Source organism: Gouania willdenowi, chromosome 4 (assembly GCF_900634775.1).
Source record: "Gouania willdenowi chromosome 4, fGouWil2.1, whole genome shotgun sequence".
Classification (NCBI taxonomy): domain Eukaryota; kingdom Metazoa; phylum Chordata; class Actinopteri; order Blenniiformes; family Gobiesocidae; genus Gouania; species Gouania willdenowi.
The window spans coordinates 7,191,597-7,213,281 of NC_041047.1; the positions used below are offsets into that span (position 1 = coordinate 7,191,597).

At 37.8% G+C, this 21,685-nt stretch overlaps 1 protein-coding gene across 4 annotated transcripts in view; it reads left to right on the plus strand.

The window, feature by feature from the left end:
* lrp8 (low density lipoprotein receptor-related protein 8, apolipoprotein e receptor) overlaps positions 1-21,685 on the plus strand; it is a 198,830-nt gene that overhangs the window by 123,808 nt on the left and 53,337 nt on the right. For all 4 annotated transcript variants that reach the window (XM_028443815.1, XM_028443816.1, XM_028443812.1 and 1 more), the window contains exon 4: positions 3,296-3,424. In XM_028443815.1, the coding sequence (XP_028299616.1) occupies positions 3,296-3,424 (129 nt within the window). The remainder of the gene's footprint in view (positions 1-3,295; positions 3,425-21,685) is intronic.

Below are 21,685 nucleotides of genomic sequence, written 5' to 3' on the forward strand. Positions count from 1 at the left end.
TAAACCAATGATGCACTCGGTGCTGTGGTTAGAAGGTAACCTCCTGTAATCTGTGTCTCAATAGATGTGAAGAGAAAATCATTATTAAGCAGTTCATTTAAAAAAAAAAAAAAAAAGGATTCAATCAAACAGGATATTCTCCCAATGTAGATGTATTAAGATACCATTCTTATGACTAATTGTTGTGCATCATGCACACAGATTAGGTTTTTGTTCAGGAATATTGATATCCTGTGAAACATGAAGCATTGTTTCCTTAATGTCTCAGGCAGCCCTTTGTACATTGACTGTAAGTACAATTTCTAAAATTGTCCAGAAGATTTAAAAAATGCCGTTTCATTCTCTCCCTGAAGACAATCGCAGCAGAAAATAATAGAATATCTACTTTCTGTGTCTTGCAGTTTGTGCAGGTGATTTATCCACTTGGAAGCCATTGTATTGAAAGCAATGGTAATTTTGAGATGTGCCAAAAGGAAAGAAAATACTGAACAACACGTGAACGTCCTCCAAGCACCAAATTACAATTTCATTTGTCATACGCTTTTATCCAAAGCGGCATATAACACATGCATTTATGGGTTAAGGGATTTGCTCAACATCACACAGCGATGACCCAGTTTGGATTTGAACTTGGTGACCCTCAAATTATAAGCCTGCTTCTTCTACACCACCACCACCGCCCCAAATCTCCTTTTTGCCAGATATTTGAATTGGTGGTACCATGATTATTCACACATTAAAGCACAAGTGTCAAAACTCTTTAGAGCATCCAAAGGGCAGGAATTGGAAGTTTTGTTTAGGTAATATTGCCATTTTTGATGTTGCTATTCTGTCCATGAGTGAAAGTGGTAAATTAATCCAGCGATGGAGGTTGTAAGTTATTGTTTGAAGGAGTGAAGTTGAGGTTAAACAGCTCTGACAGTCTGGAGAAAATATTAATACCTAGATAAATGATGTGTCCTGTGCATAAAGGGATAGGTGGGTTTTGGACTGCCACATCCTGCCTGTTGGTGGTGAGTAAAAGTATGGATGATTTGTTTCAGTTAGAGTAATCTGAAATTGCGGAAAATGTTTGTTTCTTTTCTTGATGAGGCAGGGTTTGTAGGAATAAAACAATGTCGTCTGCATATAAACTGTACTTGTGTTTTTCGAATTGATTCCTGTTATATTACAGTTCTGGCAGATGGCAGCAGCTAATGGTTTGATGAATATAGTAAATAGCGATGGAGAGAGTGGGCATCCCTGCCTAGTCCCCCTGTGCAGTGTGAAACGTTGTGAGACGTGTCCATTAGTGAGAACGGTGGCTGTAGGTGAAGTGTATAGGATTTTAACCCAGTTGAAAAATGATCCTCCAAAGCCAAATCTTTCGAGTGTGTTGAATAAAAATGACCAGTTAAGTCTGTCGAAGGCTTTCTCTGCATCCAAGGTGACAGTGATGGTTTTAGATTGCTGTATGTTGAAGAGCCTACCGGTGTTGTTGGATGAATGTCTACCTTCAATGAAACCGGTTTGATCTGGATGGGGTTACTTTTTCTATTCTAAGTGTTCGTACCTTTGTGATGATTTTGATATCTGCATTGAGGAGTGTAATAGGTCGGTAAATTGAGGGAAGTGTTGGGTCTTTGTTTGGTTTTACTAAAAGTGTGATGTTTGCTGTATTCATTGTTGCTGGATGCTTGGATTTGTATTTTATTTTGGTAATCATTTTGACAAGGAGAGGTGATAGAATTGACCAAAAGTGTTTGTAGACGTCATCAACTGTCACTCAAATTTCATAAATTGATCCGGATCCCCTCCAAAATTCAAGGGAATCTTCCATGGTGTAAGGCAGTGGTTCCCAACCTTTTTTGGATTGTGACCCGAATAAATTTTTTTTGCTGCATTTTATTTGAACTAGATTTATTTTTGACAGTATATATTCAATACAGTTGTTTAAGATTGTTTGAATTTGAAAAAAATTATAATTTAAAAGTCAGTATTTTTTATTTTCATCAATTACTAGTCATTTAAGGCGACCCCATTTAAACTCCAGGCGACCCCACATGGGGTCCCGACCCCAAGGTTGAAAAACTGGTGTGAGGTTTATTTTTGGTTAAAATGTTGTCAAAATCTGTTAAGTACTTTTGACTTAATCCTTCAAACAGATAAACAAACGCTGATGAAAACACCAATGGTATTAGTCTGATTAATAATAGAAGCACCGCATTAGTTCATTAAAGACTGTATTTACCCAAAGTCCATGAGCACAGGTCACATGAAAACTGAAAAAGAGGAATTATATTCAATTATTGTGTATTTGCCAAGAATCACTCTCACATTTTGTTTGTAATCATGTAAAACCATGTGTTTTGTGTGCTTTGCTCTTTGGATCCTTGTAGTGCTGTTGTAGCTTCTAAACAGTGAGCTGGTACCTTAGAACCCCCCGACCATGCCCACGGTTACATGATGCTTTTTAATTCGTTTCACTTTGCTCCGCGGAGTAGAAAAGAGATAAAAGTCTACTTTGGTCAATCAAAGCCAGCAGTTAATGCTACAGCTGTTCTACCTCCACTATACAGGACGTTGAGTGAAAAAATAACTTTTCGTGCATCATTAGTGAAGCTGTGGTGCTTCATGCCTCAATGAAGCCTGTTCCTTTTCCGTCCATCAACTCTTTTCATTATATCCATGTTTTTTAAGGCTGTTATTGAATAAATAGTCTCGGCTGGAGTACGGGCGGCCATTCTGGACTATGTCATCATCAGTGCATCATTGCAGCAAGTCGCGCATGTGATCGGAATTAACTTTAAAGAAAGAGGAATAAGTTAGTTTGGAATAAAATTTGGAATAAACCAGCCACCTAGTTCGGATTTAAGTTTAATTCAGAATTAAATTTGCATTAGGAATTAAGTGTTTACAAGGTCAGTTTAAAGAGGATTTACATTTTATTCTGAATTAAAGTTCCCATGTAAACATGGCCAATAACTGACTATGGAAACAATCAGCCCTGCTTCATTATTCATTAAGTGCACACACACCAAACAACTCCTGCGACTTGTTTCTTCCTTGTTTGATTGTATTCCTGCTCCTGTGTAATGGTTTCCAGGGTCTTTGTTTCTCTTTGACTGTGTCTGCTTTAACACTGCATCGATTTGAGCATCAAGAAAACTAAGTTATTAAACTGTTTCATTGACTCTGTCTTTTTGACTCCCCTCCGCTTCTGGTCCCATTGTACGCTCCCTCTCTTCGTTCGTCATCCCTGTTTTCCTTGTTCTATCTAACTTCTCCATTATTTTTACATCTTTCCTGCTTTCAGGTCTGGAGACGTGTCCTTCAGAGAAGTTTGACTGCGGAGGGGCTGTCAGCAAATGTGTCTCGTTGTCGTGGCGATGTGATGGAGAGAGGGACTGTGAGAATGGAGCAGATGAGGAGCAGTGTGCAGCAGGTAGGGATTCCTCTTTTGCACATTGTTCAAAGTATCACTACTGGGGGAAAAGGTTACTGCATCACATCTCAGTTATTTTGACTTTCCTCTAAACCTCTGCTTCACTTAGCTTTATATTGTTACAGTGAAAGTCCACTTCCACTTGGAACAACTTGGAGTTCAGTGTCCACATACTTCCTCAACAACATATGTCAAACTCAAGGCCCGGGGGTAAAATCTGGCCCTTTTAAACATCCAAATCCGCTCGCAGGGAAATGTGACAACAGTGTGAACTAGAATATTTGCATTTCCTGATGAAAATGCAATTAAGGTTGTAGGTGCTGGCCTGCATCACACTGCATTAGCTTAGCATTAGCATTAACTAGCATTAGCATTATCTAGCATTACACAGCATTAGCTAACATTAGCATTAGCTTAGCATTAACGTAAGATTAACCAAGGTTTAGCCTCAACCTAGCATTAACATTAACCTAATATTGACATTACCTAGAATTAGCATTAACATTGCAGTAACATTAACCTAGCAATAACATAGCCTAACATTAGCATTAACCTAGCAAAAGCTTTAACCTAGCAATAGCCATAATCTAGCATTAGCATTAACCTAGCAATAACATTAGCCTAGCAATTGTATTAATCTAGTAAGAGCATTAGCCTAGCAATAGCATTCACATAGCACTAGCAATAACATTAACCTAGCAATAGCATTAGCCTAGCAATAGCATTTACCTAGCATTAGCTAAGCAATAACATAGCAATGGCTTAACATTAGCAATAAGGTTAAAATGTGTTGAACGTATTAGATGAACATGTTAAAGGTTGAATGTTTGTAAAGATTTGAAGCTAAAAAGGGGATTAGAGCTGAAAAGTCAATGCAGTTTCACAAAAAAATGAATAACTGAAAAAGTTTAAAAGTTACAAATTGTAAAAGTCCAAGCATAAATCTCAGAAACTTTCTGAACGTTTTGATTGCTTAGTTGTCAAAATCGGACAAATGGTGTAGGAGGACTTACGACAGATGGAAGAAAAACAGATAATAGCAGTAAGGATGCCTCCTGCATCCTCACTAATTACTAAATAATGTATTTGTCAATATACTGTACAGTATCAGTAGGGTTGCAAAGGGGCATTTAATATCTGGCAAATTTCCATAGGAACTTTTGCTTGAAAATGTTGGCAATATTAAAAAAAATTTAACTTTTCATGGGAATTATTTATTGAAATTAAGTAGAAATTGGGAGTAATTTCAAATCACTTTATCATATCCAAACATAAATATTTTAATTTTAAAAAACACAAGATTTCAACAGTTTTATTTGGAAGTAGAACTTTATAATTTTCAAATGGAATTTCATTGAATTTGTCACAAATTCAATGAAACTCTATAATATTTGCAAGGGGGAGCAGTTTTTTAATGCATTTTTTACATTCAAATTGTTAAAAGAAACCTAATGTTTCCAAAATCTTGCTCAATCCTCAAATTATTTGACAAAATTTTCCTAAATTAACTAAATAGTCACTACTTGTCACCTATTGCTTGGATATTGTCGGTGCCTCATATATTACATACTTTTGTATGATTTATAGATGGAAATGCAAAGTAGTGCTAATGTTGAAATTGTTTGATTCCCCACCTCCGCGGCTCGTATCCGTATTTGGTCCCTGAACTAAAATTAAAGCACAATCATTACAAACCTCTGACTCAATTTCACTTTGACATTTTTTTCTCTGAAAACTTTGAGTAGTTGAAAATGAGTTTAAGCTAAAAGTTGATGTATTACACTTCCTGGTTCGTCCCCACACGACAGGCAACAGTTCACTATCAGTTCAAATGTAAAGGAAACACTTTGACAAATCTCAGAGCTGCAGATATGTGACAGCTACCTGATGTAAGCCATGCAAATCAGACTCAAAACTTTGTGGTTTATTTCACAGCGTCACTGCAGCTCTCGTGTAGTCAAAGGTGAAGTTGAGATGTGTTTCGAGAGGCAACGAGAAAGTTTCTGGCTGAAAGTGTTCGACTTCAGGGCTATCACTGTTACTCGTGTTAACCTCAGCCGGGAATTTTGGGGGCGCTGTTTTTTTAAGATACAGCTTTATTCTCATAAAATTAGGACTTTATTCTCAAAATATTACAACTATTATCTCGTAGTGCTCAGACTTCTTTTAATTGAATGACCAGTCCTTTGTTGGGTCAGAGCTGCAACCTTTCAATCAATCATAGCAGCACTTACCTTCACAAAGCCACCAGGAGGCTGGAAACATTCTTTTATAGATCTACTATTGGAGTTTAGTGAACTCGTCAACCAGTTCAATCATTTAAGATGCCGAGAGCTTTGTAAAATGTTGTGTTTTGGCACCTCTGACAGTGGTCTACTGCTTTTGCACCATCATATTGTTCAACCTGCTCTGACCTCTGGCATGACTGAGGTATTTCAGCCAAAAAAAAACTGTTCTACAGTGTGTCAACCCTCAAGCTAAGTCTAAGTCAACAGTTTCTGAGCTACACTTAAGCATGTCTTACTCAAAACATTGAGATCTACCTTTCATTCACATGTTGATGTTTAATTTGAACTTTTTAAGTACCTTGATATCCAGAGTTTCTGAGAAACGTCTCAATGCCCCGCCCTAAACAGCCTCACTTCCTCCTACTGCCTCTACCAATCTACCAGAAGCCACGCCTCTACTTTTCTGCATGCGCATCGCAGAACATAACAAGGTCGCATCGGGTTGCATTGATATAGGTCTATGGGTCAGGTAAGAGCCAAAAATATATTTGCCATTACAGTTCCGCATTCACTTTAATTGACTGACTCCGCTACAGCAAGTCAAAGTCTATTGGCTGGGCGATCACGGCGCTCGTTTCCATTTGTATAGGGGTCTATAGGACAAAGGCAGTACTTATATACATTAATGTATATGAATGATCACCAGCAGTAGACCATAGTAAAAGACTAGTTAAGACTAGTTCCCAACACACGTTTTCACTAGACATGTGTGCGACTGACACCACACAAATCCACACACAGAGCGCATCGCCGCATTGGCCGCACCCGTAACTTTAAAGGAAAAAAAAATAGCGTCATATACGTCGCAAAATACGGTAACCTAGACACATGTCAGTCGGAACTCTAGGGTTTAGTTACTCTTTGAAGGACCTCCATGGGTCCCAAAAACAAGTAAACTCCCATAAGATGACAACAGTAGGGTTTACTGGACATTCATTTAAACAATAGGCTTACCAGATCAAGTGGCAAGTGAGGTTAGATTCATCAATAAAGCTTTGATAAATATAAGATAACTGTGGACACTGTTTGTATTACAGTGTTGGACACAAACCTCACGTTGTCCCAACAGCTGAGATCAAAGCCGGAAAAGGGCCATTGATTTTTCAGCAGCGTAAACATCTGGCCTGCAGCAGTATTGATTATAAACCTGAGACAAAGACATACATGCATTGCTCACGCTGCATTTTTCAAAGAATATGGATTGGATTTTAGATTTGCCCTTTACCTAACCTGCCTTTTGAATCCTGGTTTTCCTCCATGTGTTGGCGTTTGTACGGCTTTCCCACTCTAGGACTGATTGCTTTTTAATAGAGTGAAAATGAAGACATTTTGGCCAGATTGCTGCATGTGAGCAGGAGGTCAAAAACATGGGGAGTCCCCTGAAGGCTTGAGCTACATCCTGGTGTGTGCTTTCATAATGTTGCCAGCATCCCTCCGGCACTTTGACATTCAAAATTCCCATGCTGCAAGTGTAGTGCACGTACGGGAGCACGCATGCATAATTAATGACACACACACTTTGATATCACATTGTTTTTAATGAAATCTATTGCTCGCCGAGGAAATGATAGGAACCTTTAAGCTTTTTTAGGTCGAGCAAAACCACTTCAGAGGCACAATTTTTCAAACGTCGACACAAAAGCAGCGTCGTGTGTTTTAAATGTCAATAAAACAACAGTTTATTGCACATTCCGACTGTCTATAGGCTCTCCTCAGCAGTCACCAGAGCACACTGAAAGAAAGTGTCTGCTTCCTCCTCACTGCTGAGGGTCAGCACTAAACAATTATCTTTTATTTCCTCTGAGGCATCCTGTGGTTTGCCTTCCCTCATTGTTTTAATGTCTTTTCTTCAAGCTCATTTCTTTTTCCCATTCAGTCCTCTTTTTTCTCACCTGTGGGCCCATTTTTACCATCTATGGACAGATAATCAAACCAACCGCAAAACCTCAGCGGGGAGAAAGTTTATCAAAACAATTCCAAGCTAAATTTTTCTGGTCTTCAATTTGCCAAAAGTGAACCTTCTCTGTCAGTTCTTTGTTTCCTGGTCTGTTGGCAGACACTGAATTCATTAGACAGTCATTTTTCACTGAGTTGTAATTATGAAATAAAAGACACAGGCACTTGTACCCGTACAACAGTCTTTTCTGTGGCTCAGAGCCATTTGTTTGGTGACTTTGTTTGTTTGGATGACGTGTGTCACTCAGAGCCTCCTTCAGCCTTTGAATACTGACAGGCTTCATCAGTCAGTCAGTAGCCATCAAAAGAAGTCCAAGGAAAGGGAAATTTGCTGTATAATGGTGGCTTGGCTTGTGTCGTGATGCAGCTGTTTAATGAAAGCTGGACCATTTACATTAAGGGTGTAAGAAAAAAATCGATTTGGCGATATATATTGCCGTATTTCACCGCGCGATTATCGTATCCATCCAATAAATGTCCAAATCGATTTTTTTGATCATGTTTTTTAAGGAAAAAAACATTTAATTGCACTAACAGTACATATGCATAGCATGTGAACGCCTGGTCACTAGGTGTCAGTGAACCACATCAGACCATGTTAAACTACGTCACTCCTCTGAAGCTGATTGCACTTTATTTTCATAAAACAAACTGGGCACTTTTATAGATGTATGTGGTTAGAATTTTAATAACTTAACAGAATCAGAATCTGTTGTATAAGCAAAAGTTTGACAGTTAATTTGACAGTTTGATAAACATACCACTTGTTTTTGATATTGATACTTCAATTACAGGTAGTTACTTGTTTTTGTTCTAAAGATGAAATTTATAATCGATATCGTGATGCATATTGTATTGTTTAGTATCCAGATATGTCGGGATATATTGAATCGTGACAGGCAAATTGCGAATTGTATCGCCAAGATTCATGGCAATGCCCACCTCTAATATACATACTGTACACGGTAGTTGCCTCTAGCAGAATACACACCAAAACAACTTTTTCACTTCCTTTACGATACCAATATTGCAACGTTGAGTCTTGGCTGATACTGAAATTGATCCGATCCGATAACACCACGAATCGTACATACTTTTGTTATTTATTTTATAGTATAGAATGTCATTAAAGGCTTGATGAAGTGATATTACTCAGACAGAGAACACTAGTCAGCAACAGTAGGTATGAGAAAAACTGAGCCTTTTATTAGAAGTGCTGAGTCTGGAATGGACGGCTGGTATCGGAGATTTTAGATGCAGGCAGACCATCCAATATTAAATCTGAACACCCCTATGTAGGACAATGCATAGGTACAAATGGCATCAATCAATCGATCGATGCATAGTTTTCATGGATTGTATTGACTAAGGATGCACGGATCGATCTGCGCTGATTCCCCTCTTATTTCCATTTTATCCTGTAAACTTTTGCAAGTTGTTTTTAGGTTGATATTTTACATTTAAATATCCACAAAGCTGCTGCATTTGGACTTTTTTTTGCACTACAATGAAACCTAAACCTCAGGACACTTTATTGGTGGTTTAAGATGTTATCATCTACCTCAAACCTTGTGATTTTCTTTATTTGTAAAACCAAAATACTGTTAGGCACTTTATTTTTTGGCAAATAGCTCCAAACAGGTCTGCAGTGTAGCCTGTTGGACAAGTTTAGTTAAATTTGTTTTTAAAATGTGAAAAATGAAAGACTAAAGGAAGTGATATAATTTAGTATTTTGGACAGCAATGTTCTCAACTTTTCATTAATATTTAAGATTACTACCTCATGTGTAGTTCAGTCAACCAGTTTGTATTGTTTCACAGATATCTGTCAATGTATTACAATAAAATAAGATTGGAACATTAAAGGTGTATGATGTCAGTTATAGAAATCGTAATCGGCAGGTTGGGCTTTTTAAAAATTGCTGATCGGCCTGAAAATCAGTGCACCATTAGAGTTTACTGTATGCTATAAGTTACATTCGTGGATAAATAAACACTTTTACGGAGATTATCCCATACATAAATACTTTTTCACAACCAGCAAACAGAATCATGGCATAAATAAAAAGTTGTGTGTGTGTTTCTGCCAAGCTGACAGAAGCTATCACACGCATCCTTCTCTCTACTCGCTCACTTACTGTCATTGAAAGCCTTTGTGTTTTATCTTTGTTTCCTTTGAGTTGCCAGAATACAAGCAGTGATGACAACTGGGAGTTTTTGGCCTTGTTGTAATAATAATACTAGCTGCTGTGAATTTACTCAATGCAGTAAAATCCAACTGGCTTTACTATCGCTGTTGAAGCAGACAGACGACTTTCTCATTTTCATTTGAAGCCTGTCTATCATCACCATGACAATATCAGACTTTTCTTTTCCTTACCTTTCATCTAAATGACTTCTATTGTAGTAAAGAAATAGAGTGGTTACTCTAGCTCTGAAGTATTTCTTTTGGCCTGGATAGTAATTGATTTTCTGGCCGATGCAGTCGTTGTGAGGAGAGAGTGTTCTGGGAGTCCTTATGTGATAATCACTGCAGAGTTTAGCTTTGATCCCTCATAAATAAATGAAGGGGTGAATTTATATCTAATGTATGAAGTAAGAAGAGGTCACAGAGATGTCATCTAAACTTAAACTTTGTATTTGTTCATTGTTTCTTGTTTTGTTCTCATCCTGATTGAATGAAATCCTACTGTTACAGGTTTAATTCTCTTGATCTGAAATGTATGATTTCACGTGAGGTTAATATTCGTAGAAGAGCTTTAGGATGTTAGCAAATAAAAATGCTTGCTTTTTATGGCAAAAGCCTGTTTACGTTACATTTGTGGGAAGAAACTACATGTGTTTTTTTAGAAAGGTTGCGATAAAATGAGCAATCTGGATCCGATGGGATGAAACTCAATGGGATAATTAAAGAACCAACCAAATATAATCGATCCAAATTTCATAATCAAGCTGCAAACTTGACTAGATGTAAAGAAAAAACTCGGAACACATTCTTACAAGAATACGTGATCAACACATCGACGAGATGGAATTTATCAACTGGTCAATGAACGCAATTCACAACAACACGAGGAACGCAAACAACGGCTGGGAATGAAATCTGCAGGGAAGAAGGACGACACGAACAAAGATGGAGAGGAGGAACAAAAAAAACAAAAAAAAAAATTGTAATTATGCTCTGAAGAACCAAAGACTGTTTGACCAGAGAGACAAGCTTTGATGTAAATGTTCTGTGTTTTAAACAAGGGACGGGACCTAGATAAGCAAACTGCTTCGACATGTACAAAACAAAAAAAAAGAAATAACAAAACTTCTGTGAATGCAACCATGTCGGAAATAAACCGAATAAAAAAATAAATAAATAAATAAAGGGTCATATATGAACCGAGATGGGAATTTCTGAAATGTTGCCAATGATGAAACTGATCCAGAATCAGTATATTGATCCGGATCCCCTTCGAAGTGTACTGGAATATTCCATGGCGTAAGGTCTTTCTTTGGTTAAAATGTTGTCATAATTGTGCTAACAGACAAACAAATAAATGGTGGTGAAAATATTCTCTCCTTGGCGGCGGTAAAAATTAGCATAAAAAGAGTGGAGGTATTTGTAGAAACACAGGAATACTGGAATGAACACAGGAATATATTGTACCTTGTGAGGAAAAAGGGTTCTAATTAGAATTGCATTGAGTTGATTCAAAGCAGCCCAACTTTGGGCCATGCAACTTACAGTATATCTCAAAGCAACTTACGCGGAGGTTTTTTTTTTGTAAAAATAGTCAATTTCTTGAGAAATAACCTATATACTGTAAAATGTAGTTGGAAAAACACACAATTCATTTTGACTTGTTTGTTTGTTTGTTTGTTTGTTTTATTTACAGTACATCCAAATTAGCTATACTGCAAAAGCATTAGCTATTCTTCCTGGGGTTACATCACAGACTATATATGCATGACAGGTACAACAAACACATTAGATAGAATGTACAAACAACATTCACACAAAAAAGAAAACCTATCCAAAATAATACACAATAACCAAAGCATACATGATTCATAACAAAATTAACAAAAAACAACACAACATAGAAAAACAAAAATGTAAGTAAACAAATAAATGATATAAAAAATAAATCTCGAGCTGTATGCAAAAATATTCAGGTAAAAAATTGTGCCATACATTGCATATTAAGATCCAGCACACAATATGTAGTTTGATTATACAGTAATTCTTATTCTTGAGTAAATATGAATAGTAAAGCATGGTATCAAAAAAATTGTTGGTGTTCTGAACTAAACTTCAAAGTGTTTTTGAGTTTTTAACAACATTTTAATGAAAGTGCAGCACTTTTTCACTGGTGCTTGTTTAAACACTCCTGGTCCACAACTTAAATATAAGTTGCTGATTATGACTTCTCAGTTTCAACAATTTTGTCCCTTTGACAATTAATACTATTATTGCTTTTGAATACAGAATATTGTTGTTGACACAAATTGCATTGCATCCAATAAAGACGAAGCCTATTACTGTGTATTTATGGCACTTGATTAGGAACAATGACACATACTGTACGTCTAATTGAGGAATGATCAAACTCGACAAACACGGCAGTGATGATGAAGCCATCAGAATATGATAATCACATCGTTGGTATGCAGCCCTCGTGGTCAAATACATGATTTTATATTTATTCGTGAGACGCGTTTGTCACACTTAATCACAATGACCTATTTTTAATGCATTCATAGATTTAATGCTCGACAATCATGGGCGGGGAACGCAATTATTTTCTAGACAGGCGTGTCCGTGTACACGTGTTCATGTGTGTGTTGCATTTTGAATCGGCAAATACTAATGAGATTATAGGAGTGTGGAGTAGACGGTGGATGCAGTCTCATTCGTTATGTTGAGTTAATTCACACGTGAAATGTGTTTGGAAACTCACAAGAACTGCCTTTGACACACGCACACATACACAGAGTTTCTGGTGATTGCTTGTGAGTCAGGTCATTTTCAGTTCTCTCTGTGTGTGCGTGTGTGCACGTCATCCCCACAGTCCTCATCATAAAGGTGTTTAAGAGAAGGCTTTCCCTCGTGTATACCAATCATCCCGCACGCACACTCGGTCTCGCAGCAAATCATGTGCCATTGAAGCCCAGACTCCCCCGATGATGCTGCTGCTGCCACGTTATTATGTGGAGACTTTATTTCCACACTGACATGTTTCTACAGCTAACAGACAGGCTAATCACTGCACTCATACATAGAAACACTGCTGTTTTGGAAATTATTTGGAAGGGGTGAAATCAAAACACTTTCCCTGTAGTTGATTGTTATGACACTGATACTTCTTAATTATCTGTGCAACTTCCTGCATGATAAATAGATGAATACTGCATACAAATAAATAATTAATTGGCTTTAGATGTTGCTGTACACACAGTTAAGCGCTGCATAGGCCAACTTCAGTTTTTACACCAAGAGCCCAGGCTTTCAAGGGATCATCCACTGTTTTTACAAACGTGGCCAAAAATCTTTTAAATGCACTTGTTTAAAGATCTATGCCTAACAAAATGCATTATTTTGCACCATAATTTTTAAAAATTGGATTACTTTACCATTTTATAACCTGTATTCTGCCGTCTTGAAATCACGCGATTGATGATGCCACACGTACGGCCCCACTGCCTGTAAACATCTAATTTTTTTCTATTGGAGTGAAGCAGTCATCCTGCTTTTTTGATCATTTAGCAGCTTTTTGAGAATTTGTGCTGCTTTTGGTTGCTCTAAATAATCAGGAAAAGTTAAAGATGTCGTTGTAGCCCTCTTTTGTTTACTGAAAGAGGATAAAAACAATCTATGACTGCAGGCTCAGTGTGCGCTGACGCTCTGGTGGCTGAAGTCAGTGAGAAACCACGGACTGTTAAAGACGAACAAACCATGAGGATAGCAGGACTCCCCCATAATATATAGTATAGTATAATTTCAGTTACGATCAATAATTGGTGTGCAAGAGCAAAAATGGTACTTGTCACATGAAGACATGATTGATCCTCCCTTATATTATTTATTATTATATTATCAATACAAGACGAGGGGGAGATAGACAGTTCTCTGTAGCAGAACATGGCTTGTATTTGTTCCCACATGCAGAAGCATCAGAATACAGTGTGTGTGCGTGTACGTGTGTGTGTGTGTGTCCAGGTGACTTTGCAGTGTGTGCACGCATAAAGTAGGCCACATGCTCTGACCCCACAGCTCAGTGGGTGACGTGTTAGACCAGGGTTTGATTAGATGTCTAGCTCCAGAAAAATTGAATTCAGTGACTCATAAAAGAGAGCTGCCTGGTAATGTACGAGTGTGTGCATGTGTGTGTGTGTGTGTGTGAGTCTTCCCCTTACTACATTTGTAATTCTTTCTCTGTATTCCTTCTCTGCCTCTGCTGTGTAGGATGTGGACTTTCTTCTTCTTCTGTGTGTAAATGCTCCTGACACATACTGGAATGCAGTTCAATTGTCCTTCAGATCAAGGTCAATGAGCTGTGCCCTCTATATCTCCCTGCTCCATCTCATAGCTGTCCAGATGTGAGCCTCTGGATGGATAGAACGATCTGACCCCCGAGTTAAACACCGTTAGCCCTGATTAAAGGTTACTGTCCACACCATTACTGATCACCTGTTTGTAATCGGAATTGGCGAGATAATCCATTTGTTTAATTAAAAGTCACAGCGTGTGGTTTTACCTGTGGTGAGATATAACAATCAGTCCAACATGGAGGATGAATGTGGAATAGTGAGAGTTGATTGTAAACAGACTTCTGACCAAATACAACCACACACCTCCTTTATCTGTTTAACATGATCTGCTGTTGAATCGGGCTGATTCTGCTGCTCAGGGGATTAGTTTGGTTTCTATGATGAGAAAAGACATTCTTCGCTTCACATCTATCAATCGATGCACATGTCTCTTCTCCAATATCCTTCTCTCCTTCTCCTCGGCCTCACACCAGCTTCAGCCTGAGTTAACTGAGAGGCTGACAACACGCACGGATTGAGCAGGCTCTGTGTGTGCGTGCGTGCGTGCGTGTGTGTGTGTGTGTGTGTGTCTCTGCCTCAATGCTGCACAGGTGATGGGATCAAGGGGATAAAGTGACATCAAGCTGACTTTCACAGCTCTTAGTAAAGCGTAAAAATAAAACTGCGATGTTTCTCACAGTTTTCCAGGATTTCTTCATTGGGTTTCACCTCGTTTCAATTAAGGCTTGTTAGATTCAGAAGACATTATTATAGACTATAAAGTTTTGTTTTAATCTCCACTGTAAACACTTTGTTTGTTGACAGTATCGCACATTAAATTATGGGATGTGGAGATCCATAAACAGATGCAAATGTGTTTTTTTTTTTCATCATTCTTACTGTGATTTCTTGTTTTTGCACCAGACGAGGAAGGCAGTGTTTCGCTTTGCACCATTTTTTGTTCTAGTTCAGGGGTGTCCAATCCTGGGGTTCAGGGGTGCCCAGTCCTGTTTCAGATGTTTCTCTCTTCCAACACACCTGATTGAAATGACCAGGATCGTTATCAGGTTTCTGCAGAGCTTGATGATGAGTTAATCATTTGAATCAGGTGTGTTGGAAGAGGGAAACATCTAAAACATGCTGGATAGGAGCTCTTGAGGACCAGGATTGGCCACCCCTGTTCTAATTTATTCCCGGCATTCCCCGTAATATCAGAATGAAGTAATAACATTTCTGTCTCCGCAACTTGGAAAAGTTGTGGGCATTGCATTGGTGGATGTAGAGTTATCTGATAATTATTGGTTTTTTTCGAGCAGCTTTAGTTTCAGAAGAGATAATATTAGTGATGCACCAAAATTCTGGATATGGAAAATGTTCAGCCATAACAAGGTGACCAAAAAAGGGTGTTGTGATGTCGTGACCAAACACCACGGTCAGCACACCTGCTTGTCTGGAAACTCGTCTCGGACTCGCGGAATGGATGTATTTCAATACATGGGAGCAATAATGCATCTTGTAAGTAATGGTTGAGACGGAGAATGCAAGTGTGATTTATGTTTCTGTGTCACTTGGACACTGTAGTTGCGTGTAGCCCTCCGTCAACACAGACCAGACGGCAGCCTGATACATGGCTGCACATCAGTAGCATTATCCAAGACACACACGTTTTGTGTGCGTCTCCAAGAACTTGCTTGGATAATAAATCCCTAGATAATTTAGACTTCCTGGATTGATCTTGAGTTTTGTTTGATGTGTGTTGATTTGTGTTCTCCTGAAGACACAGCTCTATTTTACTGTTTTTACTCTTGAATTTATTTATTTATTTTTTGCTTTCCTGTGTCTCGTTGCACCATCAGTTGACTTTGGTTTAGAGTGTGTATTTTGTCAATGTATCAGTGATAGTGGGAGAGTGCGTGTATATAAAAAGCATAATAAGATTTTGGAATGGAAATTAGCAAGTCTAAAGAATAAAATCAAATGTCCAAGATGAAAATCCTGGGTTTTTAGGGTTGTTTGTTCTTATTGTTTGCCTTTCTAGAGTTTAAAAAAACACTGTTGTAAAGTGTTTCTAATGACCCTTTGTTTGTACTGCATTAAGAATAACAATCTAAAATTATAGTTCCACTGTGCAGCAGTGTAAGTGCTGATGTCTGCAAAAAGACACCAACAGGGCATTAAACTTCCCTAATTTGCTCTCATTATGAAGGCAACAAGTTCGATTGCTGCCCACAAACTGTGCAGTCATTAGCACCAACATCTCATCCCAAGGGTTCTGTGTGGTCTACTTTTTTAACGCTGGGAGCTGGTTGTAAAAAGGAAACCTGAGAGAAAGAAAACTTTATGGACTTTATGAGGTGTAAATAACACTGGAGGTTTTTTTTGACAAACCCTATCCTCCTCAAATGGAAGAAGTGCTGCCAACAGGGTTTTATAGCCACTCTGGAACTATTTGATGCGTTTATTGATTTTAGCTTTTACAAACCACAAAACACACTGTTTAAATTAGCCTCCAGTTTAAGTCACTGAGGCTTAAACTTTGACAGGAACAGGCTTTACAAACCTGACCATCATGTGCAACCAGTGAGGAATCATTGGGTTGAAAGTATCGGTTTCTTTGAGTTTCTTTTCCTCTTATGACTCACTGAAAGTAGTGTTTTCAAATACATTTTTCAACCCTGTTTCTTTTTTTGTCAAAGCATGTTTCTTCTTCTTCTGTGAGTCGAGGCTGTGTATGTTCACACAACTGAGGCTACTGCAAAAAATATATAACTTTAAAGGCCTTTCTAGGTTTATGAATAGCACAATATTTGATACAAATGTGAAGATATAGCTGGCAATTCTGTGTCTGATATTGGTGTATCACCCTGTGTTCACCCAGGCCCTCATTTTGAATGAATAGAAACATTTAGAGCAAAATACATTTCAGTTGTTGTTGATGTTTAGAGATGGTTGTTGCAAAGGTGATAGCATAATTCTAACCGGAGTTGGATCCTATTTGTTAAAAGGCATTATTATCTAGGGCTGATGCAGTTAAGATGTTCGATGCAGGTCAGTTCAACCCTCTACTATTTCAAGTATGGGTTGAGAAAACACAGAGTTTTGAGTTGCATTAAAATCAGCATGAGGACAGCGTCTTCCTGGAAAAGATGGAGCCTGTGGGCCGGCTTAAAAGTTCACATGTGGGGTACAAGCTGCTGATTGGCTGCTTATTGGATGAACAGCACCTGAAGTAGTCCAGGATCAAAATAGGTGGGCTTAGTCCAGATAGAATGCACCCAGAGTAGCCAAGTGGCCATGGCATGGACCAATTTCATACCATTTCAAACCTGAGGGGTGAGGGTGTTGTTCGTGCTCCTCTCGCCATGTCGACCACTCTCTGCTCTCTGTGTAGGGGTTGGTATTGTTAGTGAGTTTGAGGTTTTACGTTCATACCTCCCTCGCATCACTAGCTGTGTTTCATTAATGCACAAATATTCCAATGCGGTTTCTTTTCACCGCAAATGTCAAATAAATTGAACTTGAATTTTAACTATTACAGATTTTCCCAAAATAAATGCAATATTTATAAAATGTCGACAAAGTGTAATTGCGCTTGGAATGTGTTTCCATTGAAGCTTGTTTTGGGCAGGAGCCTTGTAACTCTCCAAACACTCCACATAACACTTCCTTTGTTGTTTCACGTCTAATGTGGCAGTAATATTTTTCTCAAGTATAATGATAAATAAATGTCTCAGTCTCCTCTTCCGTACCGCGCCATGTTTTTTCAGAGAGAAGTGGTCATGTGACCAGGTACGTCACGTGAACATTCGGAAAAAGTGTTTCCATTGTGCCTTTGCGATACATTTCTATCTCAAAACGTTTGAAATGTCTTCTCATGAAAGTGTAAAAACTTTGTAGTTTACTGTTTTCTCAAAATTCACGTGTTTCCATCACAAGTTTTTCTTATTTATTTAGATTTTGCACATTTCCAAAGAGGTTGCTAACAAGTGTTGTTCACACTTTATATGACATTTTATTAATAAGGTTGACATTACGCTAACACACCTGGTTGGAACCAATGTGTCGTCATCAAGCGCTGCAGAAGCATGATAATGAGCCATTCATTTGATTCAGGTGTGTTGGAGCAGGGGCACATCTAAAAGTCTCAGGAATTCAGCCCTCGAGGACTGGAGTTGCCCACCCCTGGGTTAGGGTAACGAACAACACTTAATGACAGCCTTCGTGACACCATATTCATGCTAATGACAGGTGTCATTTCATAATAATGACAGTGTAATGTCAACCTTTATGTATAAAACTCAAGTAAAGTGTTTCCGAAAAGTCTTAGTGCTCTGTTGTCTAAAGCCAACACACTTCGCCGACCAAGCTTCACAGTGTGAAACACAAATATAATTCAGTCTGACTCTAACTAACTCTGTATCACCCCAGAGAACAAAAAACAACATGCTAATTTCTATTAGCCTAATGGTTGGTCTTGTACAGCAAGATTATTATCCATGAAACTTCTTGCACCAAGGCTTCACCTGACCTCCAGATCAGTCTGCAGAGATGCTGCTGATGCTGTTTATATGCTCATGTTAATTAAAGTACTTACATCTGAGCAGGGGTGATTAGCATGCTAGCAGTAATAGCTAGCAGAGAATCCAATTTCCCATTATCATAATGAGTCCCTTTGGCGCGCTGTGTGGGAAACTGACAGAGAGCGAGAACATGAAGCACTTACTGTACGTCAGCCGCCTGGAGAAGAACTTCATCAGCAAAGACAAGTGTGTTCTTAACTGCTCAGTTCAAAATGATTCATCCAACATGGAAACAAGCATTAAACTCTACTGCTGGGATAGTCCGTAGTCCGTACCGGCTATGATAGTCACATGCACTTCAATCTCATACACTGCATCAGTGGTTCCCAATCTTTTCTGTTGCGTGTACCCCCTTTTGCATTTATGTCAAATCACGTGTACCCTCTTCATATCATAAGTACCCTCTCCATAATTTCATATGCTTTTTCATTTGTGGAACAGCTGACTCTCCTAAACCCCTAACTGTGTCTACAACATTGGTTCCCTATAAGGCTTAATATACAAATTCAAAACAATGAGTGGAATTTAAATTGGAATCAAAAAAAGAAATTAAAAAAAAACATGTAACTTTAATGTGATTTCTTTAATAGTAAGTAATTACAATCTCATTTTGTAAAATGTAGCTACCGTATTTTTCGGACTATAAGGCGCACTTAAAATCCTTTAATTTTCTCAAAAATCGACAGTGCGCCTTATAATCAGGTGCGCCTTATGTATGAAATTAACTACTGTGCTTCAACATACTGAACTGAAAAAGTGAGTGTATTGTTCTGTATTTTATGTGTTAAACCTGAACAATGTTGAGAGTTATTGTTAATGAGTTGAATAAAGTTTGACTTATCTGACTATAATATTTCGCTTAATGCGTCTTAATAATAATAATGATCATAATAATAATAATAATAATAATAATAATAACAAACTGGTGCGCCTTATAGTCCGGTGCGCCTTATGTATGAAAATAGACCCAGTCAGACCCATTCATTGATAGTGCGCCTTACAATCCGGTGCACCTTATAGTCCGAAAAATACGGTAATTGTTGTCTCCTATTGTCAGAAATGTGATAAAATGGTCTCTACAGCATAAAATAATCCTGTTTCAATAAATTACAATTCAATAAATTATAGTATTTTATTGAGTAATAATTGTTGAGTAGTTGACAGTTCAAACATGTCAGGAGATCAATATAAACTTCCTAATAAAGGTTGTCTGAATAAATGAAACCATAACATATTCATAGTACTGTGAGTTTGGGGATAATTTGTCCAAAAAAAATCCTAAAAGGAACGAGGAAAATCAACCAATTGTTTTTAAATTAATTTCTAAATCTTTCCGGGTACCCCCTGCCATGTGCTCCTCTACTCCTTTTTGGGAACCACTGCACTACATTGAGTTATTTAAAGAAAAAAGTTTCTTTCACTATTCTCGGATTATTTTGGTGTTTTTTTTTCGCGAGGATTGATTTAATTTCTGCCAAGCTGCTAAAAGTCGGTTAAATATTATCACACATAAAAACAACAGCAACTGTCCCAGAACAGGAGGCTCTACATTGATATTCTGCTGCACATATCCGCTTCATTCTGCTCTAAATGTGGTGTGATCTGTGTTTCCATGATGTTAATGTTAATGTTTGTTGTTGCTTGTTTGTTTCGGAAAGAATTTAGATTTACTTGCGTGTGAATTTTCTCTCCAGTGATTTGTTTATGTTACCTTTTATTTTTTGACGTAAAAACCTCCACCTGCTGCACTTTGTTCTGTTAGATTTCAGTGGTATTTATACTTTAAAAGGGTTGCTCAGTGGGGGTTTCCCATAGCAACCAGTTTTGACTTTTGATCAAACATTAATGTCTTCCTGTCAAACACTAAAGGTTCGGGAGCACAAGAAGAAACTGTGGTGATTAACTATGATCTAACATCAGCACCATTCTTCACTCTGTTTCTACAGAAGCAAGGAAAATTATACTGCTCCATATGCAACAGACAGTTTGTTCCCTTCTATTTGCTATGGTTTAATATGAGATCATTAACAATTTTGCAAATTACAAATGCACTTCATCTCCTCCCTCTTCATCTACCTCAGTGGTTCTCGACCTTTTCAGCCCGCGACCCCCAAAATAAAGGTGCCAGAGAGCAGGGACCCCCACTGTAGCTGAAGGTGGTTGAACACAGACATGAACATTGAAGAACAGTCATGTAGAGACAGGGTCATCTATAAGGGGGAATAAAGGGGAGAGCTGTTTGGGGTCCATCCATAAAGTCAACAAAATGATGGTCCATTGTTCTATGAATCTGTGATAAACACGTATTTATTTAAGTGAATAATATCCACCGTTATCCAGGAAGTTCATTAATATTATTTCTGCCATAGTATACAGTCATCTTAAAAATGCAAATCATTGTTTTAATCAGAAAAGAAATGGGTTAAAAGTGACCAAAAATTGTGGAAAAGGTGGTGAAATGGGATTTTAAAAACCACATAAATTGGTTAAATGTTGCAAATTTGTGTCCAAAAACAGACAGAAAATGGTAAGAAAAAAAAAAGGGTTCAAATGGTCAATATTGGCGCATAAGTGGCAGAAATGGGGTGGGGTAATGTAATTTCAAAAGTACAAACAATTAGTTTAAACTGGCAAATAATGGGCATGACAAATTGTGAATGTGGTTAAATATGATGAAATATGAAGTATGGTGAATGAATGAAGCATGAAATATGGTGAAAGTGACAATAATGGGTCAAAATATACGACATTAGGTGGAAAAGTGATTTATAAATGCTGAAAATGTCTTGAAATTGTAAAACATTTACAGAAATGGTATTGACATTTGATGGAGAAATGACAGAAATCTGATTATTGTTGCAAAAATGCATTAAAAGGAGCAAAAATATGGCAAAAATAAGTGATGAAAAAAGGTTAAA